This window comes from Lutra lutra, chromosome 7 (assembly GCF_902655055.1).
Source record: "Lutra lutra chromosome 7, mLutLut1.2, whole genome shotgun sequence".
NCBI lineage: Eukaryota > Metazoa > Chordata > Mammalia > Carnivora > Mustelidae > Lutra > Lutra lutra.
In genome coordinates, this window is record NC_062284.1 from 107873087 (window position 1) to 107900848 (window position 27762).

General features: G+C 42.9%; 2 protein-coding genes across 3 annotated transcripts in view; one reads left to right on the top strand and one right to left on the bottom strand.

Moving 5' to 3' along the window:
• Window positions 1-8701: 8701 nt before the first annotated feature.
• On the bottom strand, window positions 8702-21327 carry LOC125105418 (homeobox protein SIX4). 2 transcript variants are annotated; one of them, XM_047738904.1, is made up of 4 exons: window positions 21246-21327; window positions 20193-21037; window positions 16788-17476; window positions 8702-13104 (listed from the first exon to the last, which is right to left on the bottom strand). In XM_047738904.1, exons 1-4 carry the CDS (start codon window positions 21246-21248, stop codon window positions 12308-12310), a joined length of 2334 nt encoding a protein of 777 aa, XP_047594860.1. In that variant the 5' UTR covers window positions 21249-21327; the 3' UTR covers window positions 8702-12307. The 2 variants fall into 2 exon arrangements, with proteins under 2 accessions (XP_047594860.1, XP_047594859.1); XM_047738903.1 differs by lacking the exon at window positions 21246-21327 and having other exon boundaries at window positions 20193-21138.
• The window catches only part of MNAT1 (MNAT1 component of CDK activating kinase), a 221264-nt gene continuing 213484 nt past the window's right edge, over window positions 19983-27762 (top strand). Inside the window, exon 1 of the mRNA XM_047738909.1 lies at window positions 19983-20099. The gene's annotated coding sequence lies outside the window, so the exon portion shown is untranslated. The remainder of the gene's footprint in view (window positions 20100-27762) is intronic.

Here is a 27762-nt window from a genome sequence, read left to right on the forward strand (position 1 = left end):
ACAGACAGAGATTACAAGTAGGCAGAGAGGCAGGCAGAGAGAGAGAGGAGGAAGCAGGCTCCCTGCTGAACAGAGAGTCTGATGCGGGGCTCAATCCCAGGACCCTGGGATCATGACCTGAGCCGAAGGCAGAGGCTTTAACCCACTGAGCCACCCAGGTGCCCCTGAAGTTGGTAAGTTTTATGTAATTTTTTACCCCAATTAAAAATTTTAAAAAGAAATTAATAATTTTTTAATTAGACAAAAGGAGGGTCATGCTTTGGAGCCAGCTCAGCTACTTACTTGCTATGAACATTTAGGACAATTACTTGTGTCCTCTGTGCTTCAGTATCCTGCAAAACTGGGATTGTAATTATACCTACTTCACAGGGTTGTTTTAATGAATAAAGGAAGCAACACATGTAAGGGCACTTGGAAGCGTACTTAGCAAATAGTAAATATATATTTAATGTTAGCTGTTATTATCTCCAGGTGATGGGATTATGTATAAGATTTTTTGTGTCCTGTGTTTTCTAAAGGAAGTAATCTTTCTTGCAATAATAAAAAGAGAAGTTTTTTTTTAAATAATGCTTTTCATGATGACCCATTGTCTTTGAAGTTTAAAATCCTCCTTAGAAAAGCTGTATCTCCCACCTAGAACATTCTTTCTCTCTACCCTGCCAGACTACTCTTACTAATTTTCATTTTGTATCTATTTACTAAAGATTTTATTTATTTATTTGACACAGAGAGAGCACATGTAGGCAGAGTGGCAGGCAGAGAGAGTGGGAGAAGCAGGCTCCCTGCTGAGCAGGGAGACAGTGTCTCAGGACTCGATCCCAGGACCGTGAGATCATGACCTGAGCTGAAGACAGATGCTTTACTGATAGAGCCACCCAGGTGCCCCTTAAAATACATTTTTAAAATGCAATATCACCCTGAATTTTGGGTCTTGTACAGTGCTTCTGGACATGTTCTACATACTTCTTCTGTAGTTCTTTAGCTGGGATAATTTGTATGTCCCTATTAATCCACTTAACTTAGTTCTTAGCTTTTAGAGGGTGGCCTCTCCATCTTTGAGTCCCTGGTAATGAGCCTAGCACTTGACCTGTGAATGATGAGGTTTGCTTTAAATTAAATAAACTGGGGGCGCCTAGGTGGCTTAGTCAGTTAAGCATCTGACTGGATTTTAGTTCAGGTGATGATCTCAGTGTCCTGGGATTGAACCTCACATTGGGTTCTGCGCTCAGCAGGGAGTCTGCTTGAGAATTCTTTCTCTCCCTCTCTCTCTGCTTGTGTGCTCTCTCTCTCAAATATATAAACAAGTCTTTAAAAAAATTAAATAAACTGATTCAAGCAGAGCTTTGGGAGCTTTTCAGGGTTCCTGATGTTTCCAGAGGCTGAAAGTGGTCCTTCAGCACAACTTTGGCCTCTGGTACAGGAACTTGGGCCCAAACCACAAGCTTGGTCTTATGTTTATATACAAATGCATTGTCATTGCCAAGATTTGTACTTCATCGAATTGGCACCCGGAAGCACAAATCTCTGCTGAATGTTGCCATATTCTTCGCCGCGGTGAAAACCAACGGTGGGCATCTATGACTTCTGTTCCCCCAGACCTCTGGGGGGAGGGAGTATGCATGTAAGGTAACACAATTGTCAGGCATATAAAGTAGTATTTAGGGTATTATATCAAAGGTTGCACTTAACTGTTTCCTTTTCTTTATAAAAATTACCTTGGTTTACAGACACATCTAGCAGTTTTCATGGAGAAACCTAACTAACAAAGACTGAAAAGAGGTCTGTTAGTGTGAATTAATGAAAATTTTGGAGTACAGGAAAAAAAATTTAAAAGGCAGCTTTATTTATAGCCCTTATAATAGCTTAGAAAATATTTTCTTGTAGGAGCCATACGGGGATCTGCTGTGATAAACAGAAATGTTTTGTATTTAACATTTCAATAGCTAATGTATTTTAGAGTGCTTCTTAGGAATTTAAAGTGTTTGATAGTCTTTCACCTTCTTTCACCTTAGATACTTTACATAGAGACCCAGTCTTGTTCATTCATTTAATTTACATTGTTAATATGCACCATTAAAATAAAATAAAGGCAAATTCTAACCTGATTTATTCCTCCTTGGAAAAACACAAATCCTATATTAACATAGCTTCACTCATACTAGGAGCTCAGTGTTACAACACTATCAACTTGCTACTGATGTGAAAATCTGTGCTTGTACTTGGGAAGAGAGATGTATGTTTGTTAAGACAGTAGAATATGACTGTATAGTGAGACTAGAAGTAAGGGACTCTTGGAGACTGTATGTATTCTGAGAACTATTATGTGTCCATTGGAGAGATTTTGGAAAATTGATCTGGGATGATTGGGATAGGATCCTTAATCACTTTAGAATTAAGAGCACTAATGGTTATTCATGCAGGGGCAAGATTTCAATAATCTTTTCCCCCCATTAAATGCTAACAAGATAAATTTGCCAAGGAATGAGTAATACATTTATAGTAAGATAGTCAATGCCATCCATCTTTTAAAGAACACAGTAAGAATGTATTTATTAAATAAATAAAAATGAACACAAACTTGTATTAAATTCCCTAATTTCAACCAAATGTATATTTTGGGTTTTCTTTGGCACATCTCCTATATAGCTCACATCTTTTTTTTTTTTTTTTTAAGCTTTCTTTATTTTAGAGAGAGAGAGACAGCCTGCAGGGGAAGGGGCAGAGGGAGAGAGAATCCTGAAGCAGACTCCCCAAAGAGCACGGAGTCAGTTGTGGGGCTTCAACCCAGGACCCTGAGATCATGACCTGAGCCAAACCAGGAGTCAGTCACTCACCTGATTGAGCCACATAGGTGCCCTCCTCTTATATTCCCAATGCTATTTATTTATTTATTTTTTAATTTATTTATGAGAGAGCAAGCAGGGTGGGGTGAGTGGTGTGAGAGAGAAGGGGCAGAGGGAGAGGGGGAGAGAGAGAGAATCTTAAACAAGTTCCACGCTGAGTCTGGAGCTGAATTCTAGGCTTGATCAAGACCCTGAGACCATGACCTGAGCTGAAATCAAGAGTTGGATGCTTAACTGACTGAGCCACCCAAGCACCCCTATAGCTCACATCTTAAAAAGCAAAACAAGACAGGAAAAAACCAGAACAACCTTTGTTTTTCTATAGCTAATTTTTTAAAAGATTTTATTTATTTATTTGACAGACAGAGATCACAGTAGGCGGAGAGGGAGGCAGAGAGAGAGAGAGCAGGAAGCAGGCTCCCCGCTGAGCAGAGAGCCCAATGCGGGGCTCGATCCTAGGACCCTGGGATCATGACCTGAGCCGAAGGCAGAGGCTTTAACCCACTGAGCCACCCAGGTGCCCCTTCTATAGCTAATTTTTATGGTTTCACTACAGCTAATGACTTTTCAATGCAGGAATTCTCTTGAAGGAAATATCTCAAGCTCTGGATAAGATGGGTGTGGGGAAAACTACACTGTTAATTGTTGTCAGAGAATCCAACAGCTCAAATTCCACTCTCTAGTCCTAGATATCCAGTAGGGAAGTAAAGCACACAAAGAAGAGAAATGGAGACATTCTCTCTTTTCCTCTGCTCATCTATCCTTCTCTTCCTATTCCCAACTTCTCACACACACACACACACACACACACACACACACACACACACACACCTACTGCTCTTAGAAAAAGGGAACACCTTGCTCAGTTTTATTAATCTGAGATTTATCATTTATGATTATAGCTTGGTTCTTTTGTGTTTTTAAAAGCCTTCGTGGGCACCTGGGTGGCTCAGTTAGTTGAGTGACTGCCTTCAGCTCAGGTCATGATCCGTGAGTCCTGGCATGGAGTCCCACATTGGGCTCCCAGCTCCATGGGGAGTCTGCTTCTCCCTCTGACCTTCTCCCCTCTCATGCTTTCTCTTACTCTCTCTCTCTCTCTCAAATAAATAAATAAAATCTAAAAAAAATAAATAAATAAAAATAAAAGCCTTCCGTAAAATGCAAATTCCCAGGAAGAGGGGAGAAGTTAAAAAAAAAAAGAAAAAAGAAAAATTGTGGGGGTAGGGAGGTTGGGCTCATTTTATCTTACAGTGTTAGGCACCTACACCAGGGTTATCACTTAAGGTGTTTGGGGAAGTAGGGCAGTCTGTGAGAGAAGGGCAGAACACGTAGGGGGCAGAGTAGATAGAGGTTAAGAAGGTGGAAGTGTATAGAGCCAGACCTGCCTCCTCTCTACACCTTTAAATAATCCTGGAGGGTCGCAGGTCATTGACTTAGTAGTCATTATTTTATCTTACAAGTGTAGCCCTCTGCAGGTGACAGTGTATGTTCATTCTGTAATTGAGTTGATCTTCTTAACCTGTGCAGTGGGGGAGGAAATGCATTTTATTAACCTTTTTCTTTTCTTAAAGTGACATGGATCTCAAATATAAGGATACCCAACATACCCATTTCAATGGAAAAAAATAGGTTCCATAGTGGTGAATTGATGTTTCCCAAATCTAAAAGCTAATTAGAATCCAGATTTCCTGATGTCTAAAACTCTACGTTCCATTTACTATTCCTCATAGACCTTTTAGACATCTACTCAGTTCACATACAAGTAATAGGAATACATCCACAGAGAGAATATTTTTAGAAAGTATATCTATACATAAGTATAAATAGCTTTTCTGTACATCATGGCTATTTTGAAACATTGATCTAAAAAGGCTTAGTGACTGTATTTTGTGCTAATGGCCCACTTGTCTGTCAAACTTTAGCCAACCTCTATCTTCTGGAACCCAGCGACCGTTTGGAAGTAAGTGGAAAAAAATCTTGGAGCAGTAAGGAAAATAATGACCATAAAGACCATCCACTAATGCTAGAAGATTCAAAGAACCACTTTCGGGCCCTACCCTCCAACGTATTGATTTATTTTTTTGTGTGCTCTAAATAGGGATAATGCTTTAACTAGTTTAGCAATGAAGTTTCTTTTTTAAAAAGATTTTATCATTTTCTAAGTAATCTCTACATCCAATGTGGGGCTTGAACTCACACCCCCAAGATCAAGAGTCACATGCTTTACTGACTGAGCCACTCAGGGGCCCTAGCCAATGCAGTTCCTTGATCCAGAGCAAATGAAATGATTTAAAGGAAAGGATAACAGAGTCACTGTTGATTCAACAAATATTTTTTAAATGCCTACTCTTCTCCATTATACTGAATGCCAGAGAAACAGAGACAAAAGTGCAGAGACGCAAACTCATAATAATGTGATAGATGCTGCACTAAGGAAGACATAAATCCTCGTCAAATCACAGAATGGGCCACGCAGCATTCTGGTTATGGGGGTGAGAAGGAGCTTGCTGGAGCACTAGCTCCGCTAGTGATGTCTAGTGAGTCTTGGAGATTGGGTAGAAAGGACCTTGTCCCTTTGGGCAACAGATGTGACTAGACAGAGAGGTAGGGCCTAGGTCTTTGGGGCTTTGTATTTTAAGGGGTTTGTTTTTTTACTTTTTGGAAGATTTATTTATGTATTTTAGAGAGTGAGCAAGAGCAAGAAAAATCCCAAGCAGACTCCGCCCTGAGCGTGGAGACTGACATGCACTTCGATCTCATAATCCTGAGATCCCCACCTGAGCCAAAACCAAGAATCAGATGCATAACTGACTGGGCCACCCAGGTGCCTCTGTTAAGGGGTTTAAATGGTATTTCAGGGCTGCCTGGGTGGCTCAGTTGTTAAGCATCTGCCTTAGGCTCAGCTCATGATCCCAGGGACTTCATGATTGAGTCCCACATGGGGCTCCCTGCTCAGTACCCCTGAGCTCTCCCACTCCCTTTCCCTCTGCCTGCTGTTCCCCTGCTCATGCTCCTTCTCTCTCTCTGTCAAAAAAATAAATAAAATCTTTTAAAAAAATTAATAAATGTTATTTCATAGACAGTGGAGACCATTGAAGGTTCTAAAGTGGAAAGCAAGGCTGAAATAGGTCTTGAATTCTAAAAGTTGCATCTCAATGTAATTGTAATGTAGCCTGGAATGAGGACCAGACACTGAGATACCAGGTAGGAGGCAGTTGTAATAATTCAGTCAAGAAAAGGTAAATGGTAGCACGCCTGGCTGGCTCAGTCAGTGGAGCATGAGACTCTTGATCTCGGGATTGTGAGTTCAAGCCCCATGTTGGGTGTAGCGATTACTTAAAAATAAAATCTTAAAAAACAAACAAACAACAACAACAACAAAAGCGGTATGTGCCTAAACTATGGCAGTAACTCTAGAAATGTAGAGGAAGGAATTGATTCAAGAGACAGTAAAAGAGGGGCGCCTGGGTGGCTCAGGGGGTTAAAGCCTCTGCCTTCGGCTCAGGTCATGATCCCAGGGTCCTGGGATCAAGCCCCGCATCGGGCTCTCTGCTCATCAGGGAGCCTGCTTCCTCCTCTCTCTGCCTGCCTCTCTGCCTCCTTGTGATCTCTGTCTGTCAAATAAATAAATAAATATTAAAAAAAAAAAGAGACAGTAAAAGAGCAGTCATGGAGAGATGTAGTGATCTGGTGGAGGAGGTGGGAAGAAAGGGAGAGAAGACTCCAGGGTGAGTCCCAGATTTTTTACTTGGCCGGTGGGTAAATAAGTGCTACTATAGAATGAGGAGCACCGAGTGAGAAACAGGCTTAAGGCAAAGATAATAGTTTAAATTTTTCATATGTAGAGTCATAGATGACTGGGACATTCTGAAAATATCCATTAGAGAACTGGATCTACCAGACTGGAGTTCAGGGCACAGGTTCAGACTGGGACAATCATAGCAGGAAGCTGGCAGCTTTGGCTAACAGCAAGAGGCAGAGCAGACAGAAGGCTTCGAGAGCACAAAATTCTGGAGACATTTAGGAAAAAAACTGCCATACATGCTTCAACAGCTCCTGAAGTATTTCCTGTCCAACAGCTTAGGACAACATGACATAATTTCCTAATTCCTTCCCTCCCAAGAATGGCTTCGGAGAACGCCGTTCTCTGAAAAAATAGGCAGAGTGACATTTTAAAGTGTAAATCAGGTTAAAGCAATCCTTGGTTCTCTGACTCAAATCCAAACTATTTAGCACAGACCAATAAAGTTCTACTTGTGATCTGGCACCTACCTGCTTATCTCTCTGACTGGATCTCCTTCTCAATGACCCCTAGGGTTCACACTGTGATCCAGCCACTCTGCTCCTCCCTTAGGGCCTTTGTACCTGCTGTTCCCTGGGTCTGGAATGCTATTTTTTTCTAAGTCTTGTGGGCTGGTTCCCTCTCATCATTCATGCCTCTTTGTTGAAAGTTAACTTCCTTGAGACTTTTCCTTGACCGATGAATGTAATGTGTGTCCCCGTGCTCATTCCCCGTGCTCAATCTCATTACCCTGTTATGGACTTTGTAGTACTGGCCATTATCTGAATCTATATTTATTTGCTGTCTGCTTTCTGAAAATGTGATGGTGTAAAGATAAATTTCCACATTTATTATTTTTTTCTAAGTAAGCTCTACACCCTAGGTGGGACTTGAATTCATGACCCCAAGATCAAGACTCACATATTCTATTGACTAAGCCAGCCGGGCACTCCACCTTTATTATTTCTTCAGGGAAGCAGGAAGAGGGGGATGAAAGTCTTGAATTCCCCTTGAGGGTTTTTATTTAGTTTGCTAGATTCTGCAGAGCCACAAATGTTTGAAGTAGGTCAGTGACCTGTCAAATGTTTTAAAATATTTGTTTGGTTAAGATGTTATAAAATGTAACCACTCCACAATACTCTGACCTTAGACTCACTGAGACACTATCCACTTCAACTGGTTCAGCTACATAGAAAATTGCTAAACAAGTGAAGCGAATGACAAGAATATAAAAAAAGTTGTGACATACCTGAAATTAATTTGATGCCTTTAACTGGTTTTGTAACACGATTGTACAGTTGGTATCTATCTCCCTTATCCAAACTCCTCTCATTTCAGTGTGGGAGGCACACCACTTCAGAGATTATGTAATTTTAAAGGTGGGATCAAACTGTAGCAGGGCTGAGTCTTCAGTGGTGCAGCCGAGTCCGTAACTTCAGGTCAGTGCACTGGTGGACCCAAGGGCAGTATGACCAGACTTCGGCTGATGGGAATGTTTGAAAGATGCATTATATCAAGCTCATCCAGTAAGGGTAGGAATAGAAAGGCCTTTGGATCATTGAATTTAATTCCACTAAACCTTATAGAGTATGAGAGTCAGATTGTGAACTATCCAGATGACTAGGAAACATTTTTTCACATTAAGGAGGATGAAATCTAATCATTTAGCTCGGGGTACGCAATACCATTAAGCGAATTACATAATTTTGCACAAAAACCAACAGAGATTGTTCTAAAATGACTCCTGTTGTCCTTGTACCTGCCAGCCTATGAAATGTTTGTGTGGGTTTTGTTTTTCTTTTTCCCTCCTTTTCTCTCCTCCCCAACCCCCACCCACAGGGATAAATAACTTTTATTTTTTTTTTAAAGATTTTATTTATTTATTTGACAGAGAGAGATCACAAGTAGGCAGAGAGGCAGGCAGAGAGAGGGGGGGGAAGCAGGCTCCCTGCTGAGCAGGGAGCCCTATGTGGGGCTCGATCCCAGGACCCTGAGATCATGACCTGAGCCGAAGGCAGAGGCTTAACCCACTGAGCCACCCAGGCGCCCCAGGGATAACTAACTTTTAAACACAATGTATGTATAAATATAAAGTTTATTTAGCATAGTGTTTAGAAAAATAAGTTCACATCATTTCAGAAAACAAATAAAACACTTAATTGTCCAGGCATAAACCCCTATTACAGTACAACATACATACTTTAGATCTCTTTGGTTGGGTAATTAAGCACAGAAATGTTCTGGGACATGCTCTGTGTGCCATCACCTAACAGTGCAGTAGAGACTCTGTTACCCCACCCCGTGATATACATTCTGTATAGATTTTCTCTTTGTGTAAGGCACAGTAAAACCATAGTGAGTATATAACCGGTCTCCTCTAAACATACAGTACATGCAACAAAAGAACAAAAATTGAGAACCCTGAAAGCCAAAAGAGTCACATGCTACATAATTTTGATTAATAAAATGTATGGTTGTAATATTAAATTAACATGAAATGTATCAACTAGATACAAAATAACTCTTAGGCTCTATCATCTAAGTTCTAGGAAGACTTTGAAACATCTTTTGTAAAATGTAATTCTTTTCCCCACAAATGTCCTGAATTATTTATATTTTTATGATGAGATGATCTGTCAAAAACATTGTAAAAGAATGAAGAACTTCTGACTATGTACTAATGCACACTTGCCTGACATGTAGCAGGCAGGCTGCAACACATGCCCGATAATCCAACTTTTGACATGCAAGATGCACGGGCATATACAGGGAGATTTAAGGTCAGTGTGCAATTTAACTACACATTTTTACCTATGGCTACAACGTCTACTTGCCTTTCATAACACAAGAAAGGCACTGAAACGTGTACGAGTCAGTCTTTTCATTACTATAAATATACACGAGCTAGGAAACACTACAACACAGGTGTTCTTGCTTGCTTGAGGAACAAATACACCGCCTCTTTAAATGATAAAACTGTTCTTTACTAGCTGTAACTAAGAGCTAAATGCCACATTCTGGCATAGAGTGCATCAAGAGCCTCACACCAAAAATCCTACAGCCAGCAGCAGGGGTTGGGGTTTGAGGGAGAGATTTTACCCCATTCTGATTCCTCTTTGGGGATCATTTGAGGGTCATTTGCAGCATCTTCAAGCATTGGTTTATGTAAGAGAAAGTCTGCCACGTGAACTCCAAGGGTTCTGAGTCTGGCCCTTGGTATTGCAAAAAAACATTTGCAATTCTGTGCAAGGAGATCATGGGGTTTATCTTATTTCATTCACATATGTATGGGCTATAAACCAATTGGCCCTTATTTTACTGAAAGAATCGAAAAGAACAGTAAGTTCTTTATAATGTGCATTGATTCTTACCTGGTATATTGTGTAGTTACCTGGAGTCACCGTAGGGGTATAATTACATCATGTTAGGAGTATGAATGGGTTTCCTAGGTAAGTCTTAAGCTTTGTGCTATCTTTTCTTTTTCTTAAGGGAAAAAAAGAGGAAGAATTGTGAATAAAAGAGAGGCTTATTATATTTTTGGAAGACATATGAAACTTTTCCAGTTATATATATGCTATATATAACTTTTTAAATCTTCTTGTTTCCCTTATTAGATTGGTATTGTAAAATAATGAACCAAAACTCTCGATATCTGCAGCCATCAAGTGAAAGAACATCATTTTCATGTAAACTACACTACAGAACCATATAATTAATCTTAGTAACATGATCAGCACACACCTACAGAAACAACAACAACAACAAAAACCAAACTGAGTAAGGAGTGATGGAGGGGAAAAGAACTCTAAAACACCTGACTTTGTTAAAAAAAAAAAAAAAAGACGAAAAACTGTAGTTTCAGCAGTTTAAGAACATTCACTAATTCCATAAAAAAAAAGGGGGGGGAATCTAAGTTCTTTAACAAAAAGATGGGAAGAAGTCTTGATAGGGCTCTTCATCTACGTCTGTGATTTCCATTTGGAATAACAAGAAAAGTGAAGTCCTCTATGGCCCTTATTCAACTTGCTTAGCAGATGGGCCTGTTGGGATCAAGAGTATATACTCTTTGTTCTGATCTTGAAGAGAGCAAGACTGGTAACAGCTTTATGTTCGATGACTTTAAGTCATCTTCGAAGAGATCATTTTCTCCCATTTCTTGCTTTGCAGTCACCAAGAGACTTCACTCCCTACCTAAATGTATTTGCATTATTCCATTTTGTGTTCGGTTCTGATAGACAGAAACTATAACCACAGCTCACAACATTATCAAGCAAGCTTCTCAAAGAAACCCCAAAAGATTTACTTTTAAACAAGACATGATAATATAGTGCAAATAACAGTTGTATGTCATCCTGTAACAACTGATTCAAAACACCTAGAACTAAGTTTCATCAGGGCAGAGTTTTGCTCCAGAGAATTTACATAATTCTTTCTGTAGTTTAAAAAAGCTGTTTTCATAGTCTACAGAATTCATTTTACATGGTAATCTATGATTGTTATTTTCGTCGTAATGAAAAGCATCAACAATAATCAGTTGTTCATCCATTTACATCATAAACGTACATAATTACATAAGTGAAACTTAATTCTGCAGATTTAAAGCAATTTTGTGGTGAAAATAACCCTGTTAGATAGAAAAGAGCTATCAGTGCTTTTGTTGACACTTCTGTACCTTAAGAATAATTAAAAGGCCACAAGGTAAAAAGGCACATAGAATTCTATAGAAAACATATTTAAATGAATCAGAGAGTTGCTAAATAAAGAACAAGGATGTGAAAAAAAGTACCAAAATTCCAATATTGGGAGTTAGATTGCCTGTTTCAGTGTTATTAATATTGACCATAATAGACTCCTGATAAAAATCATCACTTTTAAAATCCTACAAAAAGTAAAACTTTGTTGGAAATAACTATGTTCACTTCCTGTTCAAGCAATAAAAATAAATTAAACAGTAAGAAAACATTTTTCTTTTCAGTTCATAGTGTCTGAAGTATAAGAGAAACATATACAGCATAAATAAAATTCACTGTAATTCCTCAAATCCTGGCTTAGAGGACTAATATATTTACACTCATACTGAAGTTTGTTTCAGCGTTTTTAGTGGAGTTGCAAACTTTCTCAGCCCCACTGGACTATTAGCAAGCACATTTGGAAATGTGTAGAGACAAACCAAGACTTTCACAAAAAAGGCTGAAAAACAGAAATGCATATATTCAAAAATAAACCCTTACAATAGTGCGGAGTACCATTTATGCTTCTTAACCTCATCAATGCCCATGGAGTAAAAGTAAACAAAAATAACTGTATTGTTTCTAATGCCAATGTCAGGTGTATAAAGTTTAAATTTAAAGAACTATAGAGTTCCATTTGACCTCAGAATTATATTAAGTCAACCGAATGATACACTTTGACTTGGTATATTTCATCTTGTTCCTTTGTCTCCATCTATTTAAAAGAGAACATTCGTGAACGAAAAAGCTGCGTCAAAACGCAGTTCTACTCTTGTATATTTAACTGTGATCTTCATGCAGATCAATCCAGTCCCTTGAATGCATTTACTCACAAAACTAGTGTTTCCCTGTAAATGGGAAAATGCTTTTTGTCCTCAGGGCTTCATGAAAAGATCTGCCTGCTGATGCCAGAAAAAAAGGGAGGGGGCGGAAGGGTGGGTGGGAACTCAAGTTTATAAGTCTTGCATATCTTCATCCAACTGGACAGTTTGGAGCTTGGCAAGCTCTTTTTTGTCTGTTTCCAGATCTTCACAGACAGTCTCGACCATGCCCTCTAGGACATACTTGGATTTTGAGTCCAGCATCATTAAGTTGCTTGTGGCTTTGCCTTCAGAATTTGTTAAGAAATTCTCTTTTATGTTAGCTACTGATTGCAGAACCAAACGATGTTCTCTGACAAAATCCTGGTGTACTGCTGGGGAAGGGTGACCCACCTGGTCTTCAGCCGTAGGAACAATTTCCCCAAGGGCAGCCTGGGTCATGGGGACTGACAATAGATCTTGACCAGCAATGAGGGAACAGTTCTGAAGAGTTGCATAGTTAGTGTTGCTGACAGATGTCACAGTAGACTTGCTTGCCACAGGTGCAGACATTGGCTGGCTCTCAGCAATGTCAGGGTTTAACTCAGTGGGATTTAGTAAGGTAGGGGGAGTCAGGGAAAAATTGTGAGTTGGGGATACGTTAACTAATGAGGAGGCCAATGGATGGAGGCCACTCCCCGAGATATTTTCAGAAGACAGGTTTGCATTTATTTGTGGATTCTGATTGACAGGCATCAACTGAGAAAATACCAGGCTCCTCTCCAAGCCCTCCTGTTTAACAGATCCTATAGTCTGGCCTGAATTAGGAACAGTGTATACCACTGCACTGGGAGCAAGAGAGCTCAAGAAAACCTTTCCTTGCTGGACTGTGGCAGACTCACTTGTAAATGTGCTCCCATCTGAAGTACTTGAATTTACTGAAATATTACCTAAAAAAAATAAAGTACAGATTATCATTGATGAAATTGATAAGGAAAGGAAAAAAAGGATACTTTTTACACACACGATTTTTCTCAGGTTCAGCAGAATCACCTTGAGCACTTAAAAGTACAGATTCCCAGGCTCTACTCCTGAAAATCTGACTCAGTAGGTCCTAGGACAGGTGTATCTTAAACTCCTAAGTCTGATGACACAGTGGGAGTGAGAACTACTGGTTTAGAAACCAAGTGTGAACCCCCCCCCTTTTTTTCCAGGTTCTAGTTTCAGTCAAGTTTCTGGTTCATTATTACCAACTTGATTTCTCTCAATCAGTTGACAATTGTACCTAGCTCTGCCAGTAAGAACTAGAAAACACAAATGCAAAATAAAATACCTTTGTTCAAGACAAGTTCAGTAACCGATATAAATAGAAATGTAGAAAATCCCTGTAAAATGAGTTGCCCTGGGGCTTGAAGTTAACCATATAAACCTGTACAGACAAGTTTCAAACTTTCACCAAACTAACCATAAAGTAATGTCAACAAAATATTCAATAGTTTTTTCTTTTGTTGTGCCAGTTCTGGATTTTCAGGGTTGTGGGTGATAGGAAAAATTAATGATGATAATAAAGTGTACTTCTAAAATTACAGATTAATGTAAATAACTAGAGCTAATGCTTCTCTAAAAGGTTCGTATTTTTTGGCTCTCATTATAATGGTCCACAGAGAGCAGAAGCAGAAAAAGAAACATAAATGGAAAGCTGAGAAGATGTTCAAAAATGAGGTAACTCAGACCATAGAGATGAATTAGACCCTTCCCCTCACTCCTGCTATGAAATAAAACTTTTCTTTTTGAGTCTTTACATAGGCACAGTAAAATGATGGCAATGATCCTGCCGCTGAAAGAAAGGTGGACCTGAGGGAATTTTGTGACAGAATAATTCGGATGGGTTGTTTACTCTGATCTCAAATTAGATGTTCAGTAAACTATTATTTTGAGAAAACAGCTCAATACTAAAGGTAATTCACCTGAAACATATCCCTTCTTGAATTAGAATAACTGTTACCAAATAATTAGAACAATTTTTAATAATATATTACCACCTATATTGATAAATAAATGTCACAGGGCTGTTTATACATCTTCCAAACACTTCTTAAATTCAAAGAAATGTCTTTAAGTGAAGAAAAAGAAAAAAAAAAGAAAAGACTGCATTTAAGCTTTAAAAAAGATTTAACCACTAGAAAGTATTCTTCGTGGAAATATTGGTGTTAATAAAAACATTTCTTTGTATGTCTGGGCTCTTCCCTAACATAAATGTTTGTTCCAGGCCAAACAAATGAAAAGGCTTTTATTTGACTTCAATTTAAGTATGCTTTAAAATTCCTGCTGGCTGCTAAACTGTAGCAAAATCATCTGAAATATTTATTTTGTTATGTGTTACACATTTGTCAAAGTATTTGCCTATGTATATGTGAACAAAATGATTAGTTATTTTTTGAGAGAACCATAAATAATATGACAGGACATTTTCCCCAACAGCTACTGAAATATATAAATAAAATAATTTTGAATGTGTAGAAATTATAACATATATTAATGAAGGAAGAAAAGCAGATGTGATCTAAAACTTGATATTTAAGTGTAACTGCACCTGAATTATAAACTGGACAATGATTTCAAAATCAGTTAAAAAAATCCAAATGAAAAAGGACATAGGTGAAAAGCCTAACTTTGTAATGATGGTAAGGAAAATACCCCTTATTTTCTCAGATTATAAAGTGAGTAAAAGATGTAGATATTCTGGATTTCCATATAAATACTAATTATTGAAGGATAATCTACCTTGTCTACACATTTTAAAGCAAGCCTCAGTATCCATTTTTGAGAAAGCCTGAATCCCTAAATACTTCATTGAGAACTGCAGTCCATAATTACTCTAAAGGAATGTTACTTCCTGGACCCATGCGGTTAAACTTATGCCTTTAATGCACACAGACAGTCTAAGGATTGACAGGTCTGTCATTTGATCTTAGATTTTTTTTTTTTAAAGATTTTATTTATTTATTTGACAGAGAGAGATCACAAGTAGACAGAGAGGCAGGCAGAGAGAGAGGAGGAAGCAGGCTCCCTGCTGAGCAGAGAGCCCGATGCGGGACTCGATCCCAGGACCCTGAGACCATGACCTGAGCCGAAGGCAGCGGCTTAACCCACTGAGCCACCCAGGCGCCCGATCTTAGATTTTTTAACTGAAAATACTATTCTATTCACATTAAATGTCCCATTTTAAAAATTAGCTGTTAGTTTGCAATGATTTTCTATGGTAACATATTTCTAGATTACATATGAAAACTATTTTTGCTTTTCTTCTTCCCCAGTGTACATCTCATACTTTTTGCTCAAATTTGTTGTCTTTAAAATGTTACCTACTGTTTTGGAAATTTCCTGAAGAGACAAAAGGGGTTAGATCCACATTAAATTACTATAAAATGAAGCACTTTGACTTTCCTTGTGGTTTCCATATTTTGCCTTAGGTCGGATAGTGACTTGACTTAATCCTTTCCAGAACTTGGAACAATGAAGAAATACATGTTGTGCTTCAGGAGTTTTGTGTTTTACTGCCCTTCTACCTGATAATTGATTCTACAGAATGAAATGTGTTCAACAACATTTTTTCCATTAATGCCTCCTATAAACTGAAGCAGATCATAGTTGTGAAAACAAAAAAAGTTGTGCATAAACGGATTTTTTTGGGATAAAGCCATTTTATAGGAAGCTGATCTTTAAGGCAAACAACTACTTATTTTGGTTTCACAAAAATCTGGACATTCAGATTCGCTTACAGGAAGGCAAACCTGCATTGACATCACCTACTCCTAAGTTTAACGGCCTCTGCCACCTCCACTGAGATTCTAACCATTCCTGTTTCTATATACAAAAAATGACACAGAGTCATCAGACTTGCTTAAAGTCAGTGAAGAAGTGGCCTATTGGCCTCAGGCTTCCCAAATTTCAGATCAGTGTTTTCTTTAGAATACTGCCCTTGGTAAAGTCACAAACATATATATAATAAGGCTTATAGTTGCCTTCCTAAATAAACCCACACATTTAGGGGGGGTGGGCATACACGCAGAGCAACAGACTCCCAGTCACATATTCCTCTGGTTTTCCTTTAGTTAGTTTTTCAGTTAGTTTTAATTATAGGAGGACCATGATTCAAGCACAATTGATTCAGTCTTTTCAGCTTGCTCTTCTAAAACACTTCTTGGTCAAACAGAAAATGCTTAGGTAAAGTGTACACATTTCGTACCAATTGCCTTGACTAATTTTGTGTTCTTAGCAATATCATTAATTTTTAATTTTAAAATGTCAAGCAATGGGCTATTCTGTAAGTACCAACTGACTTATCATATTTCTATAATTGTAGAACTGGCAAGATTTGCTCTGAACTGTATTTTTCCATTCAGTTGTTAGGAAAATAAAAGCCCATCTCCATGATGCCAGAGAGCCAAACAAGCAGGATATTACACTGCTATGGCAAAGGAGGAGAGACAGACCAAGGCTCTCTGCAGCTGTGGCGGCCAGTAAGGTACCTGAAGAGTAACACCAATCTATAGCTCTCACCAAACGCGTCACTTACAGCAGCTGGCTAAAACAGTCACTGGTGCATTATGGTACTGAATGAGACTTTTACCTTGTGAAGCGGCTACGGAAACAGAAGGCAGCTGCAGTGGAGAGAATCCAATGCTCCCATTAAGGAACTGGCTGTTCGTTCCGGAATTGGGGATCTGGACAATGCCATACTGGTTAATTTGCACTGGTGTAGTAAAAGTCACCACAGAGCCTCCGTCCTGGGAAGCCACTGTTTGAACACCTTCTCTTTTTACCTCAGTGCTGGGGATGAGCCCTGGGAATGACACAGGGGCACTGGAGCTGTAAGACGTGGTGGCTGCTGAGTTAGCTGAAGAACTCTGGAGGACTTTGAATTCCTTCACATCCTGGGAGGTAGACCCCAGTATGTCACTCATGGATATACCATTGCTCACAATGTTTGAGGCCATTTTTGGTGGGTTCAATGACACAGTCTGTGTATTCCCCACATTTAATCCATTAAGGATGACTCCATTGGGTCCCTGAATGAAAGAATTACCATTAAGAAAGACAGGTGAAGTACTAGCGGGCACCAAGCTTCCGTTCAACAAAACTCCAGAAGAGCTTAATGAGATCTTAGCATTTCCAATTTGTTGCATGTATACTGGCTCCATGTGACTGGGAAGGCTGAGGTTGGCAACACTATCGGAGGAACCGGAGAGTGGATGAGGAGATAAGTCCTCATGGCCCTTGCTGGATTCATCTTCAGTGCTGGGATTGCCATCTGACTCACTGCAGAGAGGGGGAAAACCAAGACATTCCGAAGGTCAGAGGGATGACGTTCTACACTGTGCCATTTGTTTAGAAATCCAGCCTCTAACCATTAAAGTCAGTATTTAAGGAAAGCAGAGCAGGAAGCCTTTGGTTCTGTTTAAGTTATGAGACCTTCCAGCAGATTCGGACCATCCAGAGAATGTGGGAAGATAAACTCTCCTGTGCCGACCATTTTTACCAATAATAAATTCAGGCAAAGTCCAGAGATCTGGAAGATGTAAATTCAGCTAACAGGATTCACTATGAGAATTGTATATACATTTTTATAGCATTGAAGTTATTCCTTCCTGTTAAATTCGCTGCTACCTACACCACAGAAAAAAACTCCCTAGATGAGGTGGTCAGTGGTCAGTCTTTCCTGTTTAGGAACTCCTTCCCCTCCCCTCAAAACCAATTCAGATTAGTGTGATCTTGGAGGGAAATGAAACTGCCAAAGGAGCAGGAGGTGGGAAGTGTTTTGTTTGTCAGTTAGTTAACAAGAGATCATTTTCTCACCTGCTCCCAAACTTCTACTCCACCAGACTGACAACTCTCTCATTCAACAAAGTGGCTGTCCTTGATGTAGGAAAGGCACTTTCAACCCAAGAACTGTTAGGTGCAGTCGCCTTTGAATCCAAAAGAAGCCATAGGGGCCTATTTAACATACACCATCCAGTGCCCTGGTGAGGTGGGAGGGAAAGGGTGTGGGTCACTCAGCAGCCTTGTAACCCCTTCCCCAGCACCCTCATTCCTTCTGCTCCAGGCCGGACTGTGTTCCTCACTCCTCCACTTAAGGGGAAACACCAAATCCGGGAAGGGGTAGTGGTGGGAGTTCCCATTTGGTCTGACGCTGGGCGGGGGAGAAAGGGTCAGTTAGTTGGCAGTTGGGAAGCGTGGTGCGACTTGGCCCCGTAGAAGATTCACGTCCCTCGCAGTGCCCGGCGGTCGGTTCGCTTTTAAGGGGAGGGGAGGGGATTACCCGGGCTTTGGGCTGCGGGGCCAGGAGCGCAGAAAGCGCTTTGATTTACGAGCTGAGGCTGAGCCGCCGTCGCCGTCTGTGAGGGTGACTCACCGGGGGTGCGGGTGGGAGGTAGATCCGGAGAGGGGCCCAAACCAGGCAACTGGGCCGGGGGCGGGGGGGGGGTGTGGAGTTGGGGGGGACGTATAAAGCCGGCAGAGTGTGGCTAAGGAGATGGGGAACGCGCTCAGCCGGGGAGTGGGGGCTGCAGGGCAGCTGGCCTGCGTGCCACGCCCGCTCCCCACCCCCTGCCTCTGGCCCTGAGGATTCCGACGGAGCTCCGAGCGACAGGATCCAATGCTACAAGCTGGCGCGGGGTGACCAACGGGTCTCCTCTGGGTCTCCCCTAAAGTCTGCGGAAGGATGCATGCAAGTCACAGTGCGCTTTTTGTTTTGGTTACCGCGAGGCCCGGCTCGGACACAGCGCCTCCCTCCCTGCCTCAGGCGAGGAGCGCCGGAGCCGCCGGCCCCGGGAGGGGCGCAGGGGCAGGAGCGTCAAGGGCGGACCGCGGCGGAGTCTGGAATGCGCGGGGTGATCACCTTCGCTCGGCCGGGACGCGCTCCCCGGCTCCCAAATTCCTAACCTGCGCAGAACCTCGAGCTGTAGGGTTCTTTCTGTCCTATGCCCGCGTGGTTTGAGACACCATCGCTTTAGGCGATCTTCTCCATAGTTCGCTCAACAATAAACAAAATACACCCTCCAGGTGTCTGACTCGAAAGGACGCACAAAAGAGGTGGAAACCCCATTTTCTACCAGTTGGGATCCAAAACTCTGCCAGTCCAAAAGTTCAAACCCGCCAGGGTGGGCACGCAAGGAGGTGTGGAGCTGATATCGCCCCCACCCCCAATCGCTGTCCCAGGAGGGAGCCACGCAGGGTTCGGGGCCGAGGAAGCAAGCCCTCCAGCCCCACTGCCCCGGCGGCGCTGAAATCCGATCCGAAGGAGCTCAGAATCAGGTTTCAAAACACGGCAGAGCCCAGCCGCACCATCACCCCACGTTGCCGCGGCCGCGAAGGGAACCACAGCGGGCCGGGTGAATGATTAACTCTGTCACATAAAACCTCGACGTCCCCAGCCCCCCTTCTGAAACGCTAGCCCCCACCAACACCCTCATTCCTCCAGAGAGGCCAAGGCGACCTCCAACGCAGGTTGCGGCGGCGGGGGGGCGGGGGCGGCAGCTGAACCCGGGGCGGGGGGGTGAAGGAGCTCGTGCACACGCCCGGCCGGTGTAACCCGCTGGAGGTGCAGACCCGGGCCCGCGCTGGCAACCTCCGTGGGCCTCTGGCGGCAACCAGAGCTGCCTTTCCGGCGCCTACACACGCTCCTGCGCCTCGCCAGAACCCGGGAGAGAGTGGCAACTTCAAAGCCAGCGGGATGGGGGTGGGAAACTGGGCGGCAGTGACCAGCCGAGGTGGGGGCGGGGACTGAGACCTAAGCGGGCGACGAGAAACTTCTGGGGGGAGGAGGGGGAGGGTAAGGAGGGAGGTTCCCCCGCCTCTCGCCACCGCCGCCCCCCCCATCCCCCGGTCCGGGAGAGGTGGGGGGCGGGGAGAGGTGGGCAGCCGGACCAGGCTGGTGGGGAAGGTAAGCGCCATGTTTGCGAGCACTTGGAGGAAAAGAAAGCTGGGAAGGGGGTGGGGGAGAGGAAGGGGGAGGCGGAGGAAAGTTGGCGCTCACCTTTTGGACTGGGTCTCTGAGGGGTTCCGATCGCGCTGCCGGCGGTTCTTGAACCAGTTGCTGACCTGGGTGAGGGAGAGGCCGGTGATCTTGGCCAGGTGCCGCTTCTCGGCGGGCGAAGGGTAACGATTCTGTTTGTAGAGCTCCTTGAGCGCGTTGCGCGACTTCTCCTTGAAACAATACACCGTCTCCTCGCCGTCCCAGATGGTGCGGGGCAGGGGGAATTTCCTGCGCAGCCGGTACTTGTCCACGGCGCCCAGTGGCCGGCCGCGGGCTCGCTCGGCCTCGGTGTAGCGCGCCTTGTACCAGAGCTGCTGCAGCAGCGGGTGGTTGGCCGACTCGAAGCTGTGGCTCTCGAGGATGCTGTAGAGCTCGGGGTAGATGCCCTGGTGGAAGGCCACCAGCGCCCGCGCCTTCAGCAGGCTCTCGTTGCCACGTAGCAGGTCGCTCTGGGGCAGGGACCACAGGAACCGGGCCAGGCGGTCCAGGTTGCCCCCCTGCTGCAGCGCCTCGCACACGCAGGCGACATGGTCGGGCGAGAAGGCCAGTGGGGTCTGCGCGGCGGCGGCGGCGGCGGCGGCGGCGACGGCCGCGGCGTGGTGGTGCCTGCCCAGAAGTTCCGAGTGGAGTTGTACCTGATCCGCCGCCGCTGCCGCCACTGCCCCTTCCTCTCCGCTCACCCTTGCGGCGGCGGCCGAGGCGTCCCCCGGCTCCAGGGGGAAAGGAGCTGGAGCCGGGGGGCTCAGCCCCGCCGCCGCGCCCCCCGCCACTTCTCTGGGCGCCTCCTGCCCTTCCGAGGCGCTTTCCATCCCATTCTCCTGCTTGATGTCCGCCGCACTTGCAATCTGCCCGGTGGGGGAGGAAGAGGACATTTTTTGTTGTTTATTTTCCTCCCTCCCTCACTCCCTCGCACTCTTTTCCTCTTTCTTTCCCCCTCTCTTACTCCTCCTTCTTCTTCTCCCTCCCTCCTCCCCCCCTCCGGAAAGCCCACTCCCTCCCTCCCGGTTTCGGCTGGATCTGGCCGATCAGGTTTCCCCCCGGCCACGCAGTCACCATTAAGATAGCTGCTAGAGCAAAGTAGTGTAAAAGGATAGCTGCTTTCTGCTGTTCCCCCAACGTGACTCCTCGGGTTGCTGCATACTATATGGCACTGGCGGCCGGGCCGGGCCGGCCGCGCTACCTCATTGGCTATTTCACATTCAGAGGGAGGAGGAGACACGGTTTCTATCCCTGTCGATCACCCTCCTCCCACTCCACCCCTTGCCTTTCCCTCTCCCCCTGACCCCCAGGCACCTATACCTGAAGGGAAACACAGACATTCTTTTTAGGCAATGCTCCTGGGCGGGAAATTACCTAATGTGGCCTGAAAACTGGACAACAGGCTCTTTCAAAGAGAGTCCCTAGGATTCCAGCGGGAATATTAATTGTGTGGCCTTAAGGTCCAGATGCTAAACTCTTAACAAAGAGACCACCGTCAAGCATCCAGATGACAAAATTTCAAAGGAGACGATTGAGAAGCTTTTCTATGTTCCTGTTTCCCCTTTACCTCCCTTTCCAAGATGACTTTATCAAGGATTTTGTATTCAAAAGGGTCCAGAATAGAATGTCACTAGGGAATGTTCCAAGGAGAAAAGGTTTATGGTAAACTAAAAAGGGGGAGATATTTGAATATCTTAGAATAATAGATGTATAAAGAGCCCACTGAAAGGACAAAAACAAGAAACCTTCAAAAGGCATTTAACCTTCACTCACCTGGAGGTCTGGCAACACAACAAAGTTGAACAGGGTGCAACTAAGGATATAGACTGTTTAATCAATGTGTTTATCTCAGGGAATAGGGTGGAAGAGATCTAAGCTTTAGATTATAATAAAGTATGGAAATTTAAGTCTTCCGTATGGGCATTTTTCATGTAAGTGTATGAATAGTTCTCTGGAGGTGATATTCTTGGTGGAAACACCAGTTCTAAGTGCAGGTGTCTTCCAGGAGATCAATGCAGGATCAGCAGCCCTTTCAGCAGCACAGACAGATGGAAGACTGCCCTCTGGTTTGAGGTGAAATGCCTGGGGGTGGAGTCTGCTGCTGTTTGCAGTCATGTCTCTTTTATGGTTTGCATGAGGTCTTAACACAGAAAAGGATGAACCCATCTCTGCTTCTGTGATTTCTTTGGATTAGTTAGGTCCATCTGCTGGTATTCTTTCTGAAAATCCAACATTTAATGACATCGTCCTAGCATCATCTTTCAAGGTGGCTTTGTGTTGTTTCTGCTTCCCAGTTACCCGTAACGGCCTATTTCAGCATATTATGAAGAAGCTGTTTAGGTTACCTGCTATCCTGATCAACTTGGTGAGATTTTGTTTTTGGTGGACAGGTTTGTTTCATTTCTGTCCAACCAAGATGTCATTCGATTTTGGACTTGCTTTTGTACTGTCCTAATGAAGACAGCACTGAAATCTCTGGCAGATTTAAAAATTCATAGTTATCTAAAAGACCACGGGTCTACACCCCATGGAAACACGCAGGTAGGTATCCAGCTTTAGGACAATATCTGAGATTCACAACTTCCTTGAATTAAAAAAATTTTTTAGAATAATTTTGACTTACAGAAAAGTCACAAAAAGAGTTCAGAGAGTTCCCATCTACTCTTTACTTAGTTTTCCCTAATGTTGACATTTTACATTACAATGATACATTTGTCCGAACAAATTAACATTGCTGCAATATTATTAACCAAACTGTAGACTTTATTTGGATTCACCAGTTTTTCCATTGATGTCTGTCTTCTATTTCACATCCAATCCAAAATATGACACTGCATTTTATTCATTGAATTTTTAAAGCATATTTATCAGAGCAGAGTAGACAGGAGGTAGTATGGTTTAGTGGAAAAAATGTGGACTTGGGGATCAGCTAGCTAGATGTAAGTTTTTTTTGTTTTGTTTTGTTTTTTTAAGATTTTATTTATTTATTTGACAGACAGAGATCACAAGTAGGCAGAGAGGCAGGCAGAGAGAAAGAGGGGAAGCAGGCTCCCTGCTGAGCAGAGAGCCTGATGTGGGTCTCCACCCCAGGACCCTGAAATCATGACCCAACTTGAAGGCAGAGGCTTAACCCACTGAGCCACCCAGGAGCCCCTAGACGTAGTTTTAATCCTAGTTCTGCCATTTATTAGCTACTTGATATAAAAAGTGGACAGGTTTGTTGTGATGATTAAATTAAGGTGTGCCAAAAAGCACCTGGCACATGATTAATCTTTGTTAAATGTTTGTTTGTTAATGTTTGTTACCTTCCTCCTGATAGTGCAAAGTAGGAAACTTTTTTCAGTTGCATATATCCAATGAAAACTCATTTGGCTATATTATAGGATGATCCAAGTTCAGTTCATAGGACTCTTCTTCAGGCTTGTTTTCCATTAAATATAGTGCGTTTATTTGGAAAACCACTTACTGGTTTTCTGGATGTCTTCTGAGCATGTCTTTTGCCTCCAGAGCACCAAGTTCAACAGATCAAATAGAAGCAACAGTGACCTTTTGTGAATTTGCAGCCTGTAGCTACAGTGGTATTGTATAGCTCCAGGAGGAGATTCCTGTAGAACCAGAAGTGAAATGCAACACCCAGCTCTGGATTCCTTTAGCAGGCTGAGCCTCAGGCTCATTCTGGCAGCAATGCAAAGTGGGACCGGAGGTCCTCCACTTCAACAGGGTCAGCTCCTTCGGAACGGAACACCAGACTTGAGCGTCCGTGGCGTCGGTCTCTGAGCACTGGTTTACAACTGATTTGTGAAATCGTTGACTGCTTCTACTTCCCACGTCTGCCATGCTGTAAACACTTGAGTCGGCTGTATTAATATGCAGTCTAAAGGGGTGTTATGACTTGGGAAAACAGAGTTGAGGCTGGGGTTGTGTGAGGGTGAAAACCAACCTGCTTGCTTCTGGATCTTTTCCTTCCAGCCTGAGGATAGCTATGAGTGAATATGGAAAACTTTTGCTATTTTAGTGTATTGAAGAAAATTGGCTTGGCACAAATTTTTACTCTTTGCTTGAGTATATTTAATGGTGTTGCCTAGAGTAGAGATGTCCTTTCTCAAGGCTGACTTTGGCTGCCTTGGTAGAGGGATAGATAGAGGGAAGGCCTATATAACTGTATGGTGTTGGGCTCTTTCCATTTCTGAAGCTCATGTACTGGTGCTATTAAGAAGTTAGGTTGGAAAGTTATCTCCCAGGTAGAGGGGGCGTTCTATTGTTATTTAGTGACCAATAGTTGGTGATGTGCAGTCAGCATTTCTGAAGGATCATTCATTTGCCAAATATTTATTTGGTCCTGATTAAGTGCAATTTATTATATTAGATACCAGATGATAGCAAGATGAATATTTGGGGGTCTCTGAAGGGCTTAAAATCTGGTGGGAGAGATAAAACACATCCATTAGGAAATACAGTAAAGGGGATGGGAGCAGTGAGGATAAAGAGGTTAATTTTGGGAGGATGAGGGCAATAAGGAGTGCATTTTTTTTTTTTAAAGATTTTATTTATTTATTTATTTGACACAGAGAGAGAGACAGCAAGAGAGGGAACACGAACAGGGAGAGTGGGTGAGGGAGAAGCAGGCTTCCCACAGAGCAGGGGGCCTGATGTGGGGCTTGATCCCAGGATCCTGGGATCATGACCTGAGCCAAAGGCAGATGCTTAATGACTGAGCCACCCAGGCGCCCCTGGGGAGTGGATTTTTTTGCTAGGTCTTTAGAGACAAGAATTTTGAGAGGACAAAGTTAGAGATCGATAGTGGAAGAGGGAAGAAAATGAGTAGAGCATGGAGCCATGAAAGTATGTGTATATTTATGAAAATATTGAGTAATTCAGTCTGTCTGGGTTGTGGGGTTTATATAGTTGTGTGGTGGGAGATTAGCTTAAAAGGCATCTTGGGGACAGATTTTTGAAGGCCTTTGAATGGTATGCTCAGTTTGCTGTGGCATGAAGCACCCAGTGGTCCATGTCCACAGTAGTCTGTGTGTAATGTCATAGCCATGCCATATAGCCAAAGTGTCCAGGGATGGACACTTTCCACAAACCAAAGCATTCAGAATCCTTTTCTGGGGTTTTTCACATTTTAATGAAGAAAAAAGTTAAGACTGGGAGAGGGAGCCTTGGATGTAATGCTTGGGAGTTTTAGTAACCAAACTATCTACCTGTGGAGAACATGGATGAGCAATAGGTAGGAGGGAAGGTGACCTAGGGAGTCTCATGGGTGATAGTGGAGGGAGAAGATCCCTGAGTCTCATGGGTGATAGTGGAGGGAGAAGATCCCAGCAGAGGCTGAGTGAGTGCCAGGTTCTAGTAATTTCCCAGGTGTAGCAGCATTCTTGCCTTTTTGTGGTGATGCGGATTTCTCTAGGAGCCAGAAACCCCTCCTTGAGCTAGACTCGACAAAAAGATGAATTTATTGGAATCTGATACCAAACAGGGTGAAAACCTGGAATGCAACTGGTTGAACTTAAAAGACCTGTTGTCCCATGTCACTTGCCCCTTCTCTTTTGTTGTCAAGTTAGTTTTAGCCTTTCAAAGGGCTTTACCCAGAAGATGGGAACCAGGGCTCCCAGGAGTTTTCAACTCACATTTTCTAGCTTCTTAAAGGGGTTCTCCTGCTTTTCCTTTAATGCCAATTTGAAAAATTCTAGGGAAGATCTCTGATTGGCCCAGTAAGTGTTGCATATCAACCTCTAGGCCAGAGGGCCAGGACCATGATTGGCAAGCCCATTAGAACCACAGAAGCCTGTTGGGGAGGAGTTGTTTTCCATAAGAAGAGGGGAGGATGCTATCTTTAGTCAAGGGACAAAACAATAAATAAATGTCACCTGAAGATGAGGAAAGCCCAGTCTGGATCCATAGCCTGGGGGCTAGGAAAGGAGGGTCTGCATTAGAGAAACATTGCCCCAGGGAGACAGGATCTGCAGACTTGGTAATGCTAGAAGATGAGCAGATATGGGAAGAGAAATAGTGGGCTAGTTGGTTCACTGTTGGGCTGCTGCTGTCTTAGTATCTGTAGGAATCCTGATAGTTTAGTAGTTTTTACAAAGGCTGAGAAGTTCCATTTGAATCAGGAGTCAGGTGCTTGAGGGCTTTCCCCTTCAAAGCTTTCTGATCATTCTATCTTAGCGAACCCCACAAGTAATAATGGTATACATTTCAGAGTTTCTATTATGTACAAAGCATTGCAGTAGGGCCACATGTTATGTAATTTGATAATTGTAGCAACCCCGTGAAGTGTATTACGTGGAGGAAAGTAGCTGAGGTAAGGGAGGGTAAGAAATTTGGCTCAAAAACAGGTCTGGCTCATTTAAGAGGAGTCTAAGTTCTTCCCATTACATTACCTCTTTTAGATACTACTACTCTTATAGTACTGTTAATAATGGCTAACAGTTATTGAGCTCTTACTCTGTGCTAAGCACTTTAAATGAAATAACTCATTTAATCTTTACAAATACTGTCCTTGATTTATAGTTAGGAAAACTGAGGCCTGAAGCCCTGCAACTAGAAAGAGATGAAGATAGCACTTGAATCCATGTCTCTTGGAGGCAGGGGCCAGATCTCTAAGCACTACTTTCTACTGTCTCTAGCTCCATGAACGATGCTTGTCCAGTAAGAGTTCCAAGTCAGCCGTTGCTACCATTCTTCTCTGATAAGTAGTTCACAACCTGGGAAAAGGATAAAGCTGGTGGCCATGTTTCCTCCCACAGTCTTCAGTGCTTTCTTTGCCTTGGTGTCAAGATTTGGGCTAAAGGCAAAACAATTCACAAAGTGATTGGAGTCTCCTTTTCAAGGACATGATTAAAGGTGTCCTGGTGGTAATAAACAAGAATGCCAACTTAATGGATGATGTCTCAGTGTAGTATTGGCTAAAAAAAAAAAAGAAAAGAAAAGAATAGAAAAAAAAATTAAGAGAAGGGTAGAGGGGCAAAGGAAGAGGGAAAGAATCTTAAGCAAGCTCCATGCCCAATGCAGAGCCTGATATGGGCATCAATCTCACAGCCCTGAGATCATGCCCTGAGCTGAAATGAAGAGTCAGGCACTTAACTGACTGAGCCATCCAGGCACCTCTTGGCTAAAAATTTTATTTGCTCACCGACCACATTTACTCTTTAACCAGAAGTTTCCTATTCTATTAAAATATAAAGATAAAAAAACTGTCTTTATTTTTATTTATTTATTTAAAGATTTTATTTATTTATTTATTTGACAGGCAGAGATCACAAGCAGGCAGAGAGGCAGGCAGAGAGAGAGAGAGGGAAGCAGACTCCCTGCTGAGCAGAGAACCCGATGCGGGACTTGATCCCAGGACCCCGAGATCATGACCTGAACCGAAGGCAGTGGCTTTACCCACTGAGCCACCCAGGCGCCCTATTAATTTATTTTTTAAGATTTTATTTATTTATTTGACAGAGAGATCACAAGTAGGCAGAGAGGCAGAAACAGGCTCCTTGCTGAGCAGAGAGAGCTCTATGCAGGGCTCAATGCAGGGCTTGATGCAGGGCTTGATCCCAGGACCCTGAGATCATGACCTGAGCTAAAGGCAGAG